The sequence below is a fragment of the Conger conger genome, chromosome 6 (genome assembly GCF_963514075.1).
Source record: "Conger conger chromosome 6, fConCon1.1, whole genome shotgun sequence".
NCBI classification, from domain to species: domain Eukaryota; kingdom Metazoa; phylum Chordata; class Actinopteri; order Anguilliformes; family Congridae; genus Conger; species Conger conger.
Window position 1 is genome coordinate 34,670,183 of NC_083765.1, and position 16,516 is coordinate 34,686,698.

At 50.3% G+C, this 16,516-nt stretch overlaps 1 protein-coding gene across 3 annotated transcripts in view; it reads left to right on the plus strand.

The window, feature by feature from the left end:
* The window catches only part of ripor1 (RHO family interacting cell polarization regulator 1), a 91,889-nt gene that overhangs the window by 66,649 nt on the left and 8,724 nt on the right, over positions 1-16,516 (plus strand). For all 3 annotated transcript variants that reach the window (XM_061245476.1, XM_061245475.1, XM_061245474.1), the window contains exons 7-18: positions 2,881-3,030; positions 3,797-3,860; positions 4,596-4,639; positions 5,108-5,233; positions 6,524-6,672; positions 7,085-7,217; positions 10,141-11,232; positions 12,355-12,497; positions 12,819-12,984; positions 14,414-14,549; positions 15,341-15,502; positions 16,130-16,288. In XM_061245476.1, the coding sequence (XP_061101460.1) occupies positions 2,881-3,030; positions 3,797-3,860; positions 4,596-4,639; positions 5,108-5,233; positions 6,524-6,672; positions 7,085-7,217; positions 10,141-11,232; positions 12,355-12,497; positions 12,819-12,984; positions 14,414-14,549; positions 15,341-15,502; positions 16,130-16,288 (2,524 nt within the window). The remainder of the gene's footprint in view (positions 1-2,880; positions 3,031-3,796; positions 3,861-4,595; positions 4,640-5,107; positions 5,234-6,523; positions 6,673-7,084; positions 7,218-10,140; positions 11,233-12,354; positions 12,498-12,818; positions 12,985-14,413; positions 14,550-15,340; positions 15,503-16,129; positions 16,289-16,516) is intronic.

A 16,516-nucleotide genomic window follows, 5' to 3' on the forward strand; every position in this document is an offset into this window, starting at 1 on the left:
TTTTCGGTCTGAAGGTGGCTGCTAACCACCTCCAGATGGGCAGTGTGCTGATTGGAACAGCAAAGGAATCAATCACTTTCCCCCCCCTCTCTCCCCTCCCTCTGTGCAGTAAAACATTAAAGATTAAAGAGCTGCATTCTGTTTATTTTTCCATCCCCCCCCCCTTCGCCCTACCCTGCTGACGGTGTGCCTGTTTTGGCTATGTGGGCTGTATGTCAGCACAGTGTGCGTGTGCGAGACTGTGTGTCTGTGTTTGTTTGTGCAGAGGGCTTTGTGTCAGGTCTCAGGCAATGTTGGTGTGTGTGTAGAAGGCTTTGTCTTTGGTGTGAGGTGAGGTCACAGCTGCTACAGCCATTAAACTGCTGCTTTTCCCACACTGCACTCAGGAAAGCTTCCGTGTCGCTCTGTAGTTGTCAGGTTCCCTTAATTCTGACCTCTCGGAGGATTTCTGCTGGTACACTTAAGCCTCAGTGCTGTCACGCCCCACACATTCACAGCGTGGGCTACATTACCCAAACCGCTGGCTTGTGGAAACGGCGTCTGTGTTTGGGCAAACATTCTCTCTGGAGGCTCCCTCTAAAGTGGTACTTTGTCCCGAACTTTAGTTGGGACGAGCAGGGCCCCCAGCCGTCCCGTTACGGGGCCCCGGTCCGCCGGCCGTTAAAGTTAACGAGTCAGGAGCTTAATTGGGGCGGACAGGCCGCGCCCGGTCGGGGGCCTGCCGGCCTGCTCGTGGGGTCACTCGGCCGGAGCCCCGCAGGTTTATGGACTTCCTGCTTCAGCTGGAGCGCGCTCTCGCTCCAAGTTATTAGCGGCGGCTCCAGAACTAACCGCCATCGGGAACGAGGGAGACCCTGCTGAAAAATACAGCTCAAGCTATGTTTTGAAACGGCTGGTCACTGGTAATTTCAAGCTGGTCATTGCTGGATTTTACCTCAAAGGGAGGCGAAAAGGTCCCTTACAAAAGGAGTTTAAGTTTACTGAAGTCAGACCTGGGCCATATATGTAATTGTTTTGGATTTGTATACTCTACTGAGCCTTTCTGGTTTATTGGAACCTATGAAATGCTCAAGAAATTCAAACCCTGGAATTGCACCAGGCAAGATCAGTCAAGTGCTGGAAAGTATTGCATCCAAAACTATTGTCAAATCAGGTCTGATTGACATGAACATAAACAATGCAACACTTATTCAATTAATAGGCACATATACAAATGATTGCTGCATTCATAAAGGTCCTGAACTTTATTTATATATTAATACAATAGCCCACACATTTACAATATAATTAAATGTTATTCCATATCTGTAAGAGGAGGAGGAAGAGGAGAATCACGTTTCCTAGCTATGTAAGTTTCAAAGAGAGAGTTGTGGGGGTAGCAATGAAAAATCTGCAATAAGTTTAACCGCATGCTGAACACACTAAATCAAAATGGAGGACAGCTCCCAGTGGTCACCAGAGAGAGACGGTGGTTTTAATATTTCAGCATCACCACAGGTGGAGGTGGGAGGATTAATATTGCAGCGTGAGCGCACACACACACACACACACACACACACACACACACACACACACACACACACACACACACAGGTGGAGAGTGGGCTCTTCGTGGAGTAGAATATATGGGACACTCGTGCCCCTGGAGGCCGGGGTTTTAGCCGCTAATGGGGGGGCAATCGGAGCGGAAAGCCTGCTGAGCTCCGTTAAAGTGGGAGCAGGTGGAGGTTGAGGGGCTTTCACCGACATTCCCGGCAGGGGGACCGGGCGCCGTGGCAACAACGCTGCACGTGTCACTCGTAAACGACCTCCTCCTCCACCCCCCCTTAACGAGCCTGTTCCTCCTCCCCCCCCCCTTAACGAGCCTGTTCCTCCCCCCTCCCCGCTTTACTTATTCATTCATGCCAGCCCGTGTGGCTGAGTATGGCCCAGACTCATTCAGTCTGTGCCTCTGCTAGGCTCTTCTGAAAGGGCTGCTGGGAAGGGGAAGGGGATGGGGAGGGGGAGGGCATGTCTGTGCTTGGTGATTCAGGTTCCTCTCTGATGGATGTGCCCTGATTCACAAAACCAGGACAGCCTCGTACACGGCTAACACGCTGCGCCTCTGACCTCGAAGCAAAGTGTGAGGCTAGAGGAAATCTGTGTGTGTGTGTGTGTGTCTTATGTATGTAACACACATTTAAACACACAGGCACACGTGTGCATGCGTGCGTGAGTGCACGTGTGTCTGTGTGTGAATATTATGTGTGCGTGTGTGTCTGTGTGTTACATAGACGCACACGCATGTATTTGTGCACGTGTGCAAGCATGTGCACGCATGCATGTGCGTATTTGTGTCAGTGTTATGTGTCTGTTTGCGTGTGTGTGAGTGAGTGCGTGCGTGTGTTTACTGTGTGAATGTGGCTGTGCTTACACTCAGATTCTTTGTTTCCGCTGAAGCTTTTACTGTCCCCAAGTGGGCCTGCAGCCAGATCAGTAAAATGTTTATGAGATTAGAAAAGGACACAAGCGACTATTACGGGCAGCAGGAAGTAAGTAATATACCTCTAAAATTTCTGCGACAGGAAGCTGTGTTAATTTATAGGCACTGCATAGCTCTGTGATGCGGTAGGGGGCGGAGTTTCCTCACCATCCGGACTGGAATGGTAGTACTGGGAGTTTGCACACCGTTCTGCACATGCTCAGATCTAATTACTTAAAGCAAATTACTTGTTGCACGCATGACACACAGCTGCGTGTACGTGCAGGTGATTTTGTGTGCGTCTGAACAAGCATGTACGTACATGAGCGTACAAGAGCAGAGTGTTTACATGCGTGTGTCTGTATGAATGTATGTATGGGCGCTGTAATGTGGGGATTGTGTGTGCCGTGCGTGTGCAGATCGATGAGCTGTACGAGGCGTACTGCATGCAGCGCAGACTGCGGGACGGAGCCAATAAGATGGTGAAGGCGTACACCGCCTCCCCCGGGAGCCGCGAGGCTCGGGAGAGCCTATCAGAGGCCAACAAGGGCTACAAGGAGTACACCGAGGTGAGGGCGAGAGCGTTTGGTTTATCCGCAAACAACGGGGGGGGGGCGGGGTCTAACAGCACAGGAGGGCGGGGTCTAACAGCACAGGAGGGCAGAGTCTAACAGCACAGGAGGGCGGAGTCTAACAGCACAGGAGGGCGGAGTCTAACAGCACAGGAGGGCGGAGTCTAACAGCACAGGTGGGCGGAGTCTAACAGCACAGGAGGGCGGAGTCTAACAGCACAGGAGGGCGGAGTCTAACAGCACAGGAGGGCGGAGTCTGACAGCACAGGTGGGCGGAGTCTAACAGCACAGGAGGGCGGAGTCTAACAGCACAGGAGGGCGGGGTCTAACAACACAGGGGGGCGGGGTCTAACAGCACAGGAGGGCGGAGTCTGACAGCACAGGAGGGCGGAGTCTAACAGCACTGGAAGTTGGGGTCTAGCCACACAGGAGGTGAGGTCAAAAAGTGTTCAGCAGTAAGGGAAGGGGTGAGGGTGGGGCCTAGCAGAGAGGGATCAGGCCAAACAGTATGGGGTGAAGGGAAGGATTGTGCAGAATTAACCTGGAAACTGAAGATGAACACCCAGAGCCAGGACAGGAAGCCACATTCAGCTTTTTTTATTTTGCTGGTGTCATCACTATCGCATGGCTTTAAAGAATGAAACAATGAACACATGACAGAGTGGAGTTAAATCCAGCACTCTCTCTTTCTCTCTCTTTCTCTCTCTCCCCCTCTCTCCCTCTCTCCCTCTCTCACACCACTGCCCTGTCTGTGTGTCTGCAGAACATGTGCATGCTGGAGAGTGAGCTGGAGAATCAGCTGGGAGAGTTTCACATCAAGATGAAAGGTGAGCTCAGTGCACTGCACATTACCTTCCACACACTCACACACAAACACACACACACACCCGTACACACACACACACACACACACACACACACCCGTACACACACACACACACACACACACACACACACACCCGTACACACATGCACACACACACGCACACGTACACACATGCACACACACACACTCACACACACACATGCGCCCTTACTGTGTGCACTCAATATAGGGCTGTGCCAGCTTAGAGCTCAAAGCTCACATTTTCGGAAGGGAGATGAGAAAGCACAAAGAGAGAAGAACAGCGTGTCTCCAACGAAGCCCCTATACCAAGTTTCACTTCCCCAGAATGCTGTGAACTGAGCTGGCCCTGTGTGTGTGTGTGTGTGTGTGTGTGTGTGTGTGTGTGTGTGTGTGTGTGTGTGTGTGTGTGTGTGTGTGTGTGTGTGTGTGTGTGTGTGTGTGTGTGTGTGTGTGTGTGTGTGTGTGTGCATTTATGAAATGGTGTGTGTATATATGCATGCATTCCTGCGTGTGTGTGTGTGTGTGCGCGTGCGCGTGCGTGTGCGCGTGCGCGTGCCTACGCATTTGTGAAATGGTGTGTGTATATATGCATGCATTCCTGTGTGTGTGTGTGTGTGTGTGTGTGTGTGTGTGTGTGTGTGTGTGTGTGTGTGTAAGGTACATGTGGGGCTGCAGAACTGCGCTGAAACTGTCTCTGTCCCCCCGTGTGCTGCAGGTCTGGCAGGCTTCGCCCGGCTCTGCGCGGGAGACCAGTATGAGGTGAGGTCACTTCCTCTTCTCTGTCAGCCCTACAGCTGCTGTCTCTGTGGGGGGCGAGGGATGTTATCAGTACTGTTACTGTTACTGTTACTGTTACTGGTACTGGTACTGGTACTGGTACTGGTACTGGTACTGGACTGACCTGTAGGGTTGGAGATGAGGGCTATCTGCAGAGCGCTAACAGGTAGCGCAACCTCTGGGCGTTCTCCATGCACAGAGCTGGCGGGTGACTGTTGGCAGTATTGATCGGTCGTGTCGGGAGGCTACCCGAGTTGTTTTCTGTTCATCCCCCTTAGAGAGTGTGACCATTTAGGAACTGAACTGGGGATGGGACTTCTCTTTTCTTTTTTTGTTCATGTGCAGCAGCCAGGGCTTCATCACTGTCTGTCTGTGAGGGGCTGCAGTCTCAGGAAGGGGTGATGGTAGGGGTTTGTTTCTGACCTTTGACCCTGCCCCCCCCCCTCGCAGATCTTCATGAAGTACGGCCGGCAGCGCTGGAAGCTGAGGGGGCGGATCGAGATCAACGGCAAGCAGGTGTGGGACAGCGAGGACATGGTCTTCCTGCCGCTCATCACCGAGTTCCTGTCAATCAAGGTGAGCACCAGGAACCCCCTCGGTTCGAGCTACTGATTTTCATGATTCTAAAAAAGGAGCCTAGAAAGGAATGGGCGTTAAATTAGGTGGTTTGAATGCACATGCACACACAGAAACACACACATGCATGCGCTCACACACACACACACACTCACACACACAAATATGGGCATATCCACTAGCGCAAGTACTGTCACCTCCGCACTCACACACTGACACTTGGGTTTCTGCAGCCAGGGACACATTTTCAGCATAACATCAACATCCCCTCTGTCCCCACACACAGTAAATCCATTGCACATCGGCCAGCAACTGATGACTGGAACATTCTCCCGGGAATGTTATTTTGGAGGGAGAGAAAGAGGGAGGAAGCAGAGAAGGAAAATAAGTGTGGGTAGAAAAGGACAGAATGTGAGTGGGGAGAGAGAGAGGGATGGAGTCATGTCAGAGAAAAAGAGAAATAACCGCTTCCTGTGTATAACTTGGATTATGGGAGAAGCCCGAGGTGTCAGAGTGGAGGCCTCTCCTGTTTGAATCCCTCAGTGACCACACCCCTCTCCCACTAAGCCCCACCCCTGACCCGTTTACTCCTCCCTCGCTGCCGCCTCACTGAAGTCACATGACCTGCTCACTGCAAGCAAGCAGTCGTGCCCGTGGCTGTGCCAAGTTAGAGTGTGGGAACCCCATTATCTAATATGGACACCTCAAAATCATTTCTTCTGAAAAAACTTTTTTTTTTTTTGTGTCTGAAGACAACCTGAAACGGAAGTGATATGACGCATACACAAGTATAGATCTCTCGGGGGTGGTTCTTTGAAGGGGTACTTCCTTTTGAGCTTGTCTTCAGTGGTACTCCTTTGCTACTTTCCCCGACCCCTTCAACCACCACCACCCCACTCCTGAGCAAAAAAATAAATGCATTGATACATAGACATTGGCCTGCCTAACATGTCCCTATTCTTTATCATTTATATTTATAAATTATTAAATGGTTAATTTAGCCTGGTTGTGTATGCCTCATTTGTATACCCCAGATACCCATTGAAAATAATATGCAAACTAAACAGTAACATTATATCTATGTAGTCTGTCCTTTGAAGTGCAAAGTACACTCAAGTATACATTTCATATAATCCTAATTATGAGCACATCCCATATTCCATTAATTCCATAAGTCCATTAACATGTGTAGTGAACCTCACTGTAAGCATTCTATGCCTGATTGTTCCTTTAATGTCATGAGATGAATGAAGTCTGCTAACAGAGTTGCCCTGTCCTGCGGTTGCCTAGGTTACAGAGCTGAAGAGCCTGGCCAATCACGTGGTGGTGGGGAACGTGTCGTGCGAGACGAAGGACCTGTTCGCCGCTCTTCCCCAGACGGTGGCGGTCGACATCAACGACCTGGGGACCATTAAGCTGAGCCTGGAGGTGACGTGGAAGTAAGTGTCCCTCATCGAGTGTTCCTCTGTTTAAACATCTACACTGTGAGTGTTCCTCTGTGTAAACATCTACACTGTGAGTGTTCCTCATTGAGTGTTCCTCTGTGTAAACATCTACACTGTGTGCGTTCCTCTGTGTAAACATCTACACTGTGTGCGTTCCTCTGTGTAAACATCTACACTGTGAGCGTTCCTCTGTGTAAACATCTACACTGTGAGCGTTCCTCTGTGTAAACATCTACACTGTGAGCGTTCCTCTGTGTAAACATCTACACCGTGAGTGTTCCTCTGTGTAAACATCTACACTGTGAGTGTTCCTCATCGAGTGTTCCTCTGTGTAAACAATCTACACTCTTTCTCACTCTTTTTCTCTCACTCTTTCTCTCATTCACTCTCTCACTCTCTCTCTCAGTCCCTTCGACAAGGATGACCCAGGTTCATCTGCTGCAAGCACGGTCAACAAAGCCCCCTCGGTCAACAAGCGGTTCTCCACCTACAACCAGAGCCCGCCGGACACGCCATCGCTACGGGAACAGGCCTTCTATGTGAGTGTCCTCCACTGTGCCTGGGTCTCTGAGAAGTGGCCACATCTACTGTGTCTGTTATAGGCTTTGTTCTCTGTGCCTGTGTTAATCAGAGACAGTGTGTTCTCTGTGCCTGTGTTCATTAGAGACGGTGTGTCCTCTGTGCCTGTGTTCATTAGAGACGGTGTGTCCTCTGTGCCTGTGTTATTCAGAGACGGTGTGTTCTCTGTGCCTGTGTTCATTAGAGACAGTGTGTTCTCTGTGCCTGTGTTCATTAGAGACAGTGTGTTCTCTGTGCCTGTGTTCATTAGAGACGGTGTGTCCTCTGTGCCTGTGTTCATTAGAGACGGTGTGTCCTCTGTGCCTGTGTTCATTAGAGACGGTGTGTCCTCTGTGCCTGTGTTATTCAGAGACGGTGTGTTCTCTGTGCCTGTGTTCATTAGAGACAGTGTGTTCTCTGTGCCTGTGTTCATTAGAGACGGTGTGTTCTCTGTGCCTGTGTTCATTAGAGACGGTGTGTCCTCTGTGCCTGTTTTCATTAGAGACGGTGTGTCCTCTGTGCCTGTGTTCATTAGAGACGGTGTGTCCTCTGTGCCTGTGTTATTCAGAGACGGTGTGTTCTCTGTGCCTGTGTTCATTAGAGACAGTGTGTTCTCTGTGCCTGTGTTATTCAGAGACGGTGTGTTCTCTGTGCCAGTGTTCATTAGAGACAGTGTGTTCTCTGTGCCTGTGTTCATTAGAGACAGTGTGTTCTCTGTGCCTGTGTTCATTAGAGACAGTGTGTTCTCTGTGCCTGTGTTCATTAGAGACAGTGTGTTCTCTGTGCCTGTGTTCATTAGGGACAGTGTGTTCTCTGTGCCTGTGTTCATTAGAGACGGTGTCGTCTGTGCCTGTGTTCATTAGAGACTGTTCTCTGTGCCTGTGTTCATTAGACACTATGTTCTTTGTGCCTGTGTTCATCAGAGACCGTGCCCTCTGTGCCCGTGTTCAATAGAGACCGTGTTCTCTGTGCCTGTGTTCAATAGAGACCGTGTTCTCTGTGCCTGTGTTCAATAGAGACCGTGTTCTCTGTGCCTGTGTTCAATAGAGACCGTTCTCTGTGCCTGTGTTCAGTCGAGACCGTGTTCTCTGTGCCTGTGTTCAATAGAGACTGTTCTCTGTGCCTGTGTTCATCAGAGATACTGTCCTCTGTGCCTGTGTACATCAGAAACTGTGTGTTCTCTGTGCCTATGTTCATTAGAGTTAGTGTCCTGTGTTCATTCATTCAGCAATGCAGTATCAGTCAACTGTCTCACCAACGTACATAGAATTTAAGATGTCTGGTGTACAGAAGTGCACATACAAAGTCGCTGTCAGCTGTTGTGCAGCTTTGGTAGTTTTTGTCATTCCTGAATTTACCACAGAACTAGAAAAAATACAACAAACAAGGAAATTAGGAAGTGGTTTGCTTGAGTAAAGGGGGAGAGAGAGAGAGGGATGGAGTCATGTCAGAGAAAAGAGAAATAACCCCTTCCTGTTTATAACTTGGATTCTGGGAGGAGAAACTATTTTTCAAGAGCTTTTATCCTTCCTTAACTGGAATGTACATATTAACAGGCATTCCTGTACTGGGAAGTTTATCTGTAGTCTCCTGACTGACTCCTTAGATATAGCAGCAGGGCCAGCCACTGGTTTCCACTCATCTGTGGAGCAACAAACCAATCTCTTCTTCTGTTTCAGCCCCATCGGTGCTGTTGTCTGTGTCGAAGGGTTAGAGGTCACGGTAGAGAGTGGCTAACCTTAGCCGTGCTCCTCTAGCACCCCGTTAGCGATCCATCCGGTATTGGTCTAGTCCTAGCGGTCATTCTCACCTTCCACTTCAACCCCCCCCCCCCCCCTCCTCCCTTCCCCGTGCCTGGCCCCCCCTCCGGTCCCCACCTCCGCACCCCCTCCTGTGCGAAGACCGCTACGAGAAGCATGGTGCCCACACAGCGATGGTCCCTGCTGGACGTGTTCCGCGAGACGCTGGCCGAGAAAGTCACTCAGAGCTGCTCGTGCGGCGACGTCACCCCCCTCAGGCTCGGCTCTGCTAATATGCAGATCCACGTAAGTGCTGGTAGCTGTAGCTGCGGCCATAGCGCAGGGGAGGCCCTGGGGAGGCTCCCGTCCAATCCTGGTAGCCCCAGTGTTTGAGTAGCCCTGAGGCAGAACCTTCCTGGTGGGGGAAAACGAAAATCCAGTCCCAGGCTCCGCTTGCGGCCTGCGTCGTTGTTGTTGTGGGTTTTTCTTTTTCTCATGAAATTTCTTTGCTGTGAAACCCTTCTGTGGCCAGAGGAACACAGGGTGACCCAACAAAGCTGGAGGGAGTGAATGAGAAGGGAATTAAACTGGCCTCAGAGTATGTTTGCGGTGTGGTTGGAACCAGGCATTTAACATGTGGTGGAATTGGTCCGGGCCTGAGAGCCTGTGCGTATGGGACCCTCTACCTCTCACGGTCTGTCCCTCACTGTGGCATAACCTCCGCCACGCTGGCTGCCGGTCACATGAGCGTCACTGTATTCTAATGCGCGTTAAACCACGGGACTGCTGTGGCATTTACACCACTCCTATTGTGTGCAATTATATGCTAATTCTGAACTTTGATTGGCTTGTGGCAGCCATGTGGTTTCATGGGTAGTTAACAAATAAGATGACAGTGTGTATATTGTTCTTGCCAAACTTCATGGGAATTGGTGTGTCATGTGATGAGTTGACCATCAAAAAAATACAAAATATGGATGGGGAATAGAGCTGAATGTGTCGTTTGTTCCAATGAAACCATGTTGTTTCTTTAAGAAGTATCGCTGTAGTCATCTCCCTCTGACAATAACTCTTTCTCCCCCCTCCTTCCTTTACCCCACACTCTCTACTTCTCTCTCCACTCTCCTCTAACCCCCTCTTTGCGTCCCTCTCCTTCTCTCTGCAGAACATGCTGCGGAGACAGGATGACATGGAGAACGGGACGGCCTGGTCCAACTCCTCCGAATCCTCCGACGATTCCTCCAGCCCCCAGCTGTCCGTGGGCCTCCGCCACTCCCACAAGACCCTGGTCCAGCCGGAGGTGCAGACGGTGGCCCCCGCCATCGAGATCTCCTTCGCCCCCCGCGAGTCCGCCACCTCCACCCCGACCCGCGCGGCCGGCCGGGGCAAGGAGGAGGAAGAGGAGCGGGCGGAGGAGGAGGAGCTCAAGGTCGGCGAGGCCACGGGAGAGGAGGATTCTGGGAAGAAGCCGCAGCCGGTGCCCAACGGCCACGCCCGCTACTCGCGCTCCCTCAGCCACATCAGTGAGCACAGCGTGGACGGCGCCATGGCGGGGGAGCGGCCGGCCGGCGAATTCGCAGAGCCCTCCGAGGGCGGGTCCGAGGCCTCGGCCGTCTCCGCCGCCAACGTCGTCATGGAAATGCCTGCGTCTCCCGCGGTGACGGTGGAGGCTCTCCCTGCTCCTTCAGAGGCCCAGGACCCAAACGCCCTGCTGCTCCTGCCCCCTGTGGACTACCAAACCCCCTCTGAGCCCCTTCCCAGCTCGAGGGAGAGACACCCCACTATTTCTGAGATGGAGGAGGAGGAGCAGGAAACTAGGCCCGAAGCCAGGGACTCGGCTGAATCTGAGGCCCCACGGCCAGAGAGCCTGGATGGGGCTTCGTCTGACTCAGGGACTGGGGCAGATGTGGCGGTGGAGCCGGAGGAGCCCTGCTCGCCTCCCTGCGCCAGCGCGCCCAGGACTGAAGCGGAGGCTCAGGGGGACCCTCCGGCGATAACGGCACAGCCACTGACATCCGCGAAGGGGACGGAGGACGTGCCAGAGGCGCTGCCTCCCCAGGCTGCTCCAGAGGAGGCCGAGAAGCCTGGGGCCGTAGTAGCGGCTCTGCCCGGGGACAGTGTGGGGCAGCCGCCCGCGGACGGCGAGGTGGAGGAGGCGTTGAATGCGGTCGTCTCCTCCCTGGATGACTACAGGGGGCAGTTTCCCGAGCTGCAGGTCCTAGAACAGGAGCTGCAACTGCTGGAGGAGGCGTTAACGGTGAGTCTGTGTGCTACGGACCCCACTGCTCTCTCAGTGGCCTGTGTGTTCAGGCCATCGTTCAGTACCACACCGTGGGCTGAGGCTCCCTGCCCCCTATCACTCACTCGGCTTGGTTTACAAATGAGCCAGAGCCACAGAATGCCTGTGACCTTGGCCTTCCGCCAGGTCACCGTGGAGACGGTGCCAACATTCCAGCCCTGCCTCCACTGTATGTGTATGCTTGGGTGTTGTGGTTCTGTGTGTGTATGTATGTGTGAGTGAAAGAGAGGGAGTTTTATAAACAATGCAGAGTCTCACAATCCCCTGGGACAAAGCGCAGGGTACAGCACTTCCTCTCCCTCATTTGGGTGGGGTCTCTTCTCCACAATGCGGGGGTGGGGTCTCGTTCTCCCTCTCCCTCATTTAGCAGCCCCTCGCCTGAACCGACCACAGATAACCATCTGAACACTGTCACGGTCTGAACACGATACACTGCAGCAAATTGGCACTCCTGAGCCTGCTGGTAACCTACTGTGTACAACACAATGGGGCTGGCCAGTAAGATTATAGCATGTTTGTACATTATGTTTCCACAAGAAACGCATGCAGAGCTGCTGTCTGAGTCACTGATTTAATAATACTGATTATGATGTCACTTCCTGCACTGTGCTGTAATACTGTTAAGCTGTTCACTGTGGATGAGCACAGGCAGTGCTGTTGGTCATTTCCAAAGATTGTGTGTGTGTGTGTGTGTAAACATTAATGTTATCCATCTGTGTGTATGTGTATAAACTGTTATGTTATCTGTATATGAATGCTCTAACATTTGTTTATGTCTATGTCGATACTAGATACATTCACAGGAATGTTAACAGCGTGTGGGTTTTTCTGTTTACTTTTGTCTGGGTAATAAAGTTACTTCTGTGTGTGTGCATATGTGTGTGTGTAGATGCATAGCAATTATACCTGTGTGAATTTACTTTAATTATACCTTTTGCATATGTATGTTTACTCTGATTATACCGGTGTGCGTTTGCAATAATCATACCTCTTGTATCGTTTGTCTGTCTGTGTGTGTGTGTGTGTGTGTGTGTGTGTGTGTGTGTGTGTGTGTGTGTGTGTGTGTGTTCTTCCTCTCAGGGCCGCAGTCGAAGTCGCTCCTCAAGTGTGAGCCTGACAGTAGAGACTGCTCTTGGGAGTTTTGACTTCCTGAATACCTCTGACTTGGATGACGAGGAAGATGAGGAAGAGGAAGATGGGGGGAAAAAGAATGCCACAGACAGGTTGGGGATCCTAATGCACACTCAACATCTCCTTGCCAGGATACCAGTCATCCTGCTTTTTAAAATTATTTTGCTAAGAAACACTTTTGTCACGTAAGCCATTACTGCCCTCTAGTGGTGAACATGACAATCTGTGAAAATGAAATACTGGCCCACCATCTGCAGCAATGTGGGTTTCTCAGGTCATCTCCTATCCAAGTGTAACCAAACAATATAATAAATAATATGAAATGGCAACAATATAAGATTTCAAATTCATGTCTGCGATTTTGTAGCAAGTTGGGAGTCCTGTGTGGTTTGAACCTGTGTGCTTTTGTTCAGTGAGAGCCCCAGCGCCCCCTGCAGGCCAGCGGAGGAGAGTGCGGGGGAGGACGAGGGGTGTGAGGAGCGCTGCTGGGGGTCCCCCTCCGGGCCCATGACCACCCGCTGCCCCACCCTGGACGAGACCCTGCTGGTCCACCTGAGGAACTGCAGCACCCAGCTACTGGTGAGTGTCTCTGGAGGGAAGACACAGGCCCAGAGACAACTTCTATCCAAAACAAATCGCACAGAACTGTTATTGGTAAATGATTGAGCACATTACAAGGGCAACTTACTACGTTAACTGGGGGACAGATGGAGAGAGACTCTTTTCATTGTGCCGTTATCTCTAGATAACCTTTCAAAATATTTCACAAGTCACACAAAACCTTCATTGGTAAAAGATTGAGCACGTCACAAGCTAGGTTTACTGCTCTAGTTAACCTGACACCCAACTCCTTTGGTGTTTCATTCCTATAAGAATACGTTGGACAGTTTCACTTTCCTTGTTTCTCTCCCGTTTTCACGAGAGGTTTTGGGCTGAAATAATTATTGCGATTGGAACAAAATGATAATCGCATTACTGTGTGCCAGTGTTGACTTTGCCCCTCGTTTCAGTGAAATCTCCATATGAAGCAGACCGTGTGACCTAGCTCACCCCTCTGTATTTTCAGAAACAAATGGTCTCATGATGCCCTGAAGGGAAATATCTTTGCCATCCTTACAAAGGGACTTTAACTTTAACTAAATATCTGTGCTCCCTTACATCCCACAATGCAACGCTTATTGTTTTTCAGCCTTCAGAATGCTGGGCCCTTTGTAATTCTTGAAAATGGCCAGTGAGCGTGCTGCAAATTATCCCTGACACACTGAAATTGGCTTCTGCTGAGTTTGGATTGACACACACCACAATATTATGTGGCCCCCTCTTGCACTTGCAAAAGTGACACTGAAATTGACATTGAAATTCATGTTATACAGCACTGTATAACTGTATATTCATGTTATACAGTGCTGTATAACTGTATATTCACTTACTGTAGCATAAGTCTCACTTAGCATTTCGGTTAAGCTACATGGCTGTTTATTTCCTTTTTCTTTTTCTGTCGTTGTTTTTTCCCCCACTTGTGAAACCGAACATTGAAATGACGTGTGTAAAATTCAGGCCAGCTGGAATTCCACTTAAAGCTTAGCTTGAGGGTACTCGTTTATGAGTTACCATGCTTCCTTGAAACTTGCCACACTCCACAATCATTGCCTAGGCCCTGTGAAGTTAAAGAATTTTGGCAAGTTTAATATTCACACTGCCATTTTAATATTGCAAAATCATCTCTAGAATTGTAGTGAGTGCACAAGGTTTACAGCAAGCACGGTCGACAGTCATACAGGCGACTTTTGAGAGGTAGGGTCGTAATGAGAGAGAGAGAGCCTCGATGATGCCAAAGATGGACGGAGCTACCAATACGCTGTCGCTAACTCACTATTTTGACGTGTGTAAAGCACCAGAGTTAGCTTTGCTATGCTATGCTATGCTATGCTATGCTAGTTAGTTGTAGCCAGTCCAATGACATCTGTGCTAACATTGGCTAATGCTAAAGGCCTGCTGTGTGTTGTAGAAACTGGGCACGTTCGGGCCGCTGCGCTGCGGGGAGATGTATGCCTTGGACCGCCTCCTCAGGGAGGCCCGCGTTCTGGAGCTCATCCGCCAGCTCACCGAGGACTCGCCCGCCCGCATCACCGAGCCCAGCAAGGGTATGTCCACCATTTCCTACTGTGTGAGGACACGTGACCGCTGAATTGTGGGCAATGCAGTCCAAGCATTCCCTCGCAATCACAATTTATCGTTTCATTGTTGTCAATGAGGTAGTGTGAAATGGCAGTTAGGGATCCAACTGGAAGCATTCAGGATTGAATTCCAAGCAGGCCATTACAGTCTTAAGGGTGATGTCCAATCAAGACATCAATAGTTATATTATACATAAAGAACCAAAGTAAAAAATACTATGATATTGAGCATATTTTGCTTAGGTGAGCTTTTTTTAGAACTAATGCAACAAATGTATTATATGCCTCTCATTCACCCACACACCAACGGCCAAAGTGATAGTTAGACACACCCAGGGCGGGGGATTGAACCGGAAACCTGCCGACCGCCAGATGACCACTCTTACCTCCTGAGCTAATGATATCAATAATAGTGATGGTTTGTGAGAATGCACCATCTTTCGTTGCTACAAGCAGAACCTAAAATGCTCTATTTTGATGGGCTTGTGTTGCTATGGTGATGCTTTCACTAACAGCTCAATATGGTGAGAGGAATGCGGTCAAGTGTCTCAGGAGTACTTGCCTTCTTGAGTCAGGGCATCACCTTCCGTGTCATAGCTAATCTCGGTTTTGAAGCTTGCGTCATCGTAATTGGCCAAAGGAACAAGTACATTCTGTGCTATACGAGGTGTTGACTTCCTAATATCTCTCTGTCTCTCTTTACCCTTTTTTTCCCCTCTCTCTCTCCGTTCTGTCTCTCCCTTTCCCCCCTGGAGCAGTGGTGCCACAGCTAGAGCAGTGCCAGGGTGCCCCGTCGCTATGGAGACTGTGCACAGAAGGCGCCAACGTCTACAGCGCGTCCACAGAGGTGTTCTTGCGGGTGCTGGGCACGGCCTACGCTAGCCGGCTGCCCGAACACGGCGCCAGCCTGGCAGACACAGGTACGGCCGCGCCCTCCCTCCAGGGCCTGCACTCTGTGGGGAACATGGGGTACACAGCGTGGGGCCCTGACCAGGAACAGGAGCTGTAGGTAGCAGCCCTGCAGTGCTAGCGTAGATTTGACTGTAGCTTTAATTATCTCTAGCTGAAGAGGTGGTTAAATGCACCTTCTGTTAGCCGCTATTTAGCATCTGCTAAATTGTAAATTGTATCACTGAGAGGTACAAGGCTCTGACAGAGCTGTTAAGTATTATGCAGTGTGTGACTGCTGTGTGACCTGGCAGCTCATTTTTTGCAATGGCAGGATATCTTTCTTCGGTTTGAGTTACCGGTACTGTCATGAATATTTATGAGCACTGAGAAGGGGAGTTCCACACACCTAGCTGTCGTTTGTGGTTTACAAAAAACGTTTGCACCACAGATGGAAAAACAGACTAGATCATTTTTTCTCTTTTATTTTCAGTCTTTAAGTGGGCTGTTCTATGGCAGAGTGTATTATGGGAAGAGTATTTAAGGATGTGGCTGTTTCCTGTTGAACAGCTGCTTGAGGAGAAATGGGGCTGTGTGATGGGGGGGGGGCGTAGTGTGGCAGGTTTTCTGGTCATGTGACGTGGTCCTCCTGTCTCCAGTGTTCCTAAGCCTGACAGAGCGAATCCTGGAGCACAGGCTGCCCCGGCGGGGGGGAGGGGCAGGCAGGGAGACCCTCACCATCTTCCAGTTCTGGAGCTACTTGGAGGCTGAGGGAGTGAGCATACTGGACACACACATCACCGAGCTGGCAGAGGAAGGTGTGTATGTGTGTGTGTGTGTGTGTGTGTGTGTGTGTGTGTGAGAGAGAGAGCCACGCTTCTGACATAGTCCTTTACACACTATTTGCACATGTCTGACTGGAAAGGGTGTATGGGTTTGTAAAGTGACTGGGTGAATGCAAGAATTAGAGACCTGATTGACCATTCTTCAGTCGTACACCATGTCTTTAGAATGAGCACAAACACTGCTGAATTACACAAGAGTTT